Source organism: Raphanus sativus, chromosome 2 (assembly GCF_000801105.2).
Source record: "Raphanus sativus cultivar WK10039 chromosome 2, ASM80110v3, whole genome shotgun sequence".
NCBI classification, from domain to species: domain Eukaryota; kingdom Viridiplantae; phylum Streptophyta; class Magnoliopsida; order Brassicales; family Brassicaceae; genus Raphanus; species Raphanus sativus.
Genome location: NC_079512.1, coordinates 14,382,102 through 14,384,357, shown reverse-complemented (window position 1 = coordinate 14,384,357; position 2,256 = coordinate 14,382,102). Strand labels below are relative to the sequence as shown.

The 2,256-nt window shown below is 36.2% G+C and overlaps 1 protein-coding gene across 1 annotated transcript; it reads right to left on the bottom strand.

Moving 5' to 3' along the window:
- Positions 1–771: 771 nt before the first annotated feature.
- On the bottom strand, positions 772–1,836 carry LOC108839966 (uncharacterized). Its single transcript, XM_018612759.2, has 4 exons — positions 1,679–1,836; positions 1,351–1,568; positions 1,131–1,279; positions 772–1,045 (listed from the first exon to the last, which is right to left on the bottom strand). The coding sequence occupies exons 1-4, from the start codon at positions 1,758–1,760 to the stop codon at positions 958–960; spliced, it is 537 nt and encodes a 178-aa protein (XP_018468261.1). The 5' UTR covers positions 1,761–1,836; the 3' UTR covers positions 772–957.
- Positions 1,837–2,256: the final 420 nt, after the last annotated feature.

Below are 2,256 nucleotides of genomic sequence, written 5' to 3'. Positions count from 1 at the left end.
GACTCTATATTCGTACAGTCCCATCTCACTACAGAGCGAATATAAAGAGTTAAAGAAAGAGATATCATATCTCGACTCCATGATCGTCTTTTCAATCGTTTCTTTCCTTAACATCTCGCTTTTATTATATCGTTTATTTGATTCAATTTTCCGGCTTCTACATCTTCTGCATCTGGCTCGGTCGTGCTAGTTCACTCCCTATAGCTATCTTAGCCATGAGGCTCTTTTCCGTTGGCACACAAGCCGCTTGTGGAGCCCTCTTTGGCATTGCACCTTTTGTTTCCCGCCGTTCTGTTGGCCTTATATCAGGACTAACTGGCGCTGGAGCAAATTTTGGGTCGGGAGTTACTCAACTTCTTTTCTTCTCTTTATCAAGGTTTAGTACAACTGAAGGACTATCGTTGATTGGCTGTCGTGTGTACCATTCCGGTTGCATTTATTCATCTTCCGCAGTGGGAAGCATGTTCTTAAGTCCATTAAAAATAAATAAATAAATAAATAACCGTCAAACTTAGCTTTCTGTGTTCTTGTTTTGTGTTCACTATTATGAGAGATGTACCGAGTAAGATCCTGACTTGATAAGTGAGGTTCTGTGAGCCCGGCGCTCTATGTTTTATATGAAAAGCCATGTCTTTAAAAATCTTACAAAAGTCGAACTTTTAATTTAACGAATATATGAAGCACTGAAAAAGAGACGCAACTTAACGTAAAAGAGTCTACATGATTAAACCATTGTTCCTTGGGGAGAATGGTAGATATAGATATAAAGAATGACAAAAGAAGAAGCAATTGACTTTAGTACTCTTTACGTCTCAGAATCATATCGCATTAACCGCATCTGGATATAGTAAGAAGAAACTAAACTAATACGACATGTGAAAAACTTTAGTTTAATGAGAGTTTCCAAACAACCATTACAAGAAAGCTATGTTATAAGAGTTTAATCTAGGAAAGGCGCTAGAAGCTTATCTTTCCACTTCCACCACACGTGATACAAGATCGCGTTGAAGAACATTTAGTGCAGTAGCTCCATTTCTTGGGAAGCCTAAGAAGAAATGCAGTTCCTTTTTGAGAATCAATGAAAGAAATACAAAAGGAAAGATTAATGAAGAGAGTTTAACTATTATTACCCGGCTGTATATCGGGTGGCCATGTTCTTTGCAGTGAGCCTTGCCTTCTCAGCATTTTCATCAGATAGTTTCTTCAGAACAAACCCTTCACCCTTGCACTCAGAACAGATTCCTGAACCGCCACAAACTTCACATTCTTTCATATAAGCCTACAATTCGATTTAGATATCATTTTCTTCGTTTCATGTGTCACATAATACGAAAAGAAAAAGCAGTAGACCTCGGCTTCTTCGGAGGCTTTGGTACTTCTCCGAACAAGAAGAGTGGCTGCAGTGCCAACAACCGTGGCTGCAATCGCTACAGAAACAGCTGTTTCAACTAAAGCAGGAATGGCTGTTGTTGATGATGATGAAGATGACCTCCTCTTAGGTCTTTGATGTGAGGATCTTTTCATATCAAAGAACGAGACTGAGTTAAATAACCTCCCATCCTTAACACCTACCCAGCAAAACAAAACAAAAATCGAACTTTGTAAATATACGTTTCCTGCCAATTTCAAATTCTCGAAGAAAAGAAAATTGAGAATCAGTGTTATATATTAAGCTTACTAGAAACAGGGGAGGGACATGAAAAAGACCGCAGCTTGAAACAGAGCTCCATCTCAACTGAGGTTTTTTTCGATTTTTTCATTTAGTCACTTGGATTCCTGTTTAATCTCCCATGTTCAGAAACCTTATCCTTTTTTCTTTTATCTGCCTCATTCAACGGCTGAAAATCTTAATTCAAATCACCACCAATACTGAGGTTTAATCGAAGCTAAACCGATCAATTTTACTTTTTTTTTCACGCGAAAAACGCTATTATGTCAGTCCAGTCCATTATATAGAAAGCCCTAAGCCTTTTAAACACAGAGCCCACGATATTAAAATGAGAATATAAGATTTTTCATTTTTGCTTCATTTCGTAAAAAAATTATTCCAGTAATACTGTCCTTCTTCGTTTCTTATTTCAAAATAATCAATGATGGTTCAAATTTAAAAATATACTGTTCACATCTTCACTTTTCTAAAATAATTTTCTAAAATAAACGTTTTAGATTATAAATTAGTCTTTAACTCTATATTAAAAGTGAATTACATGATTAATGACAATAAACTAAATATAAAAAGCTTTAATACAACATAAA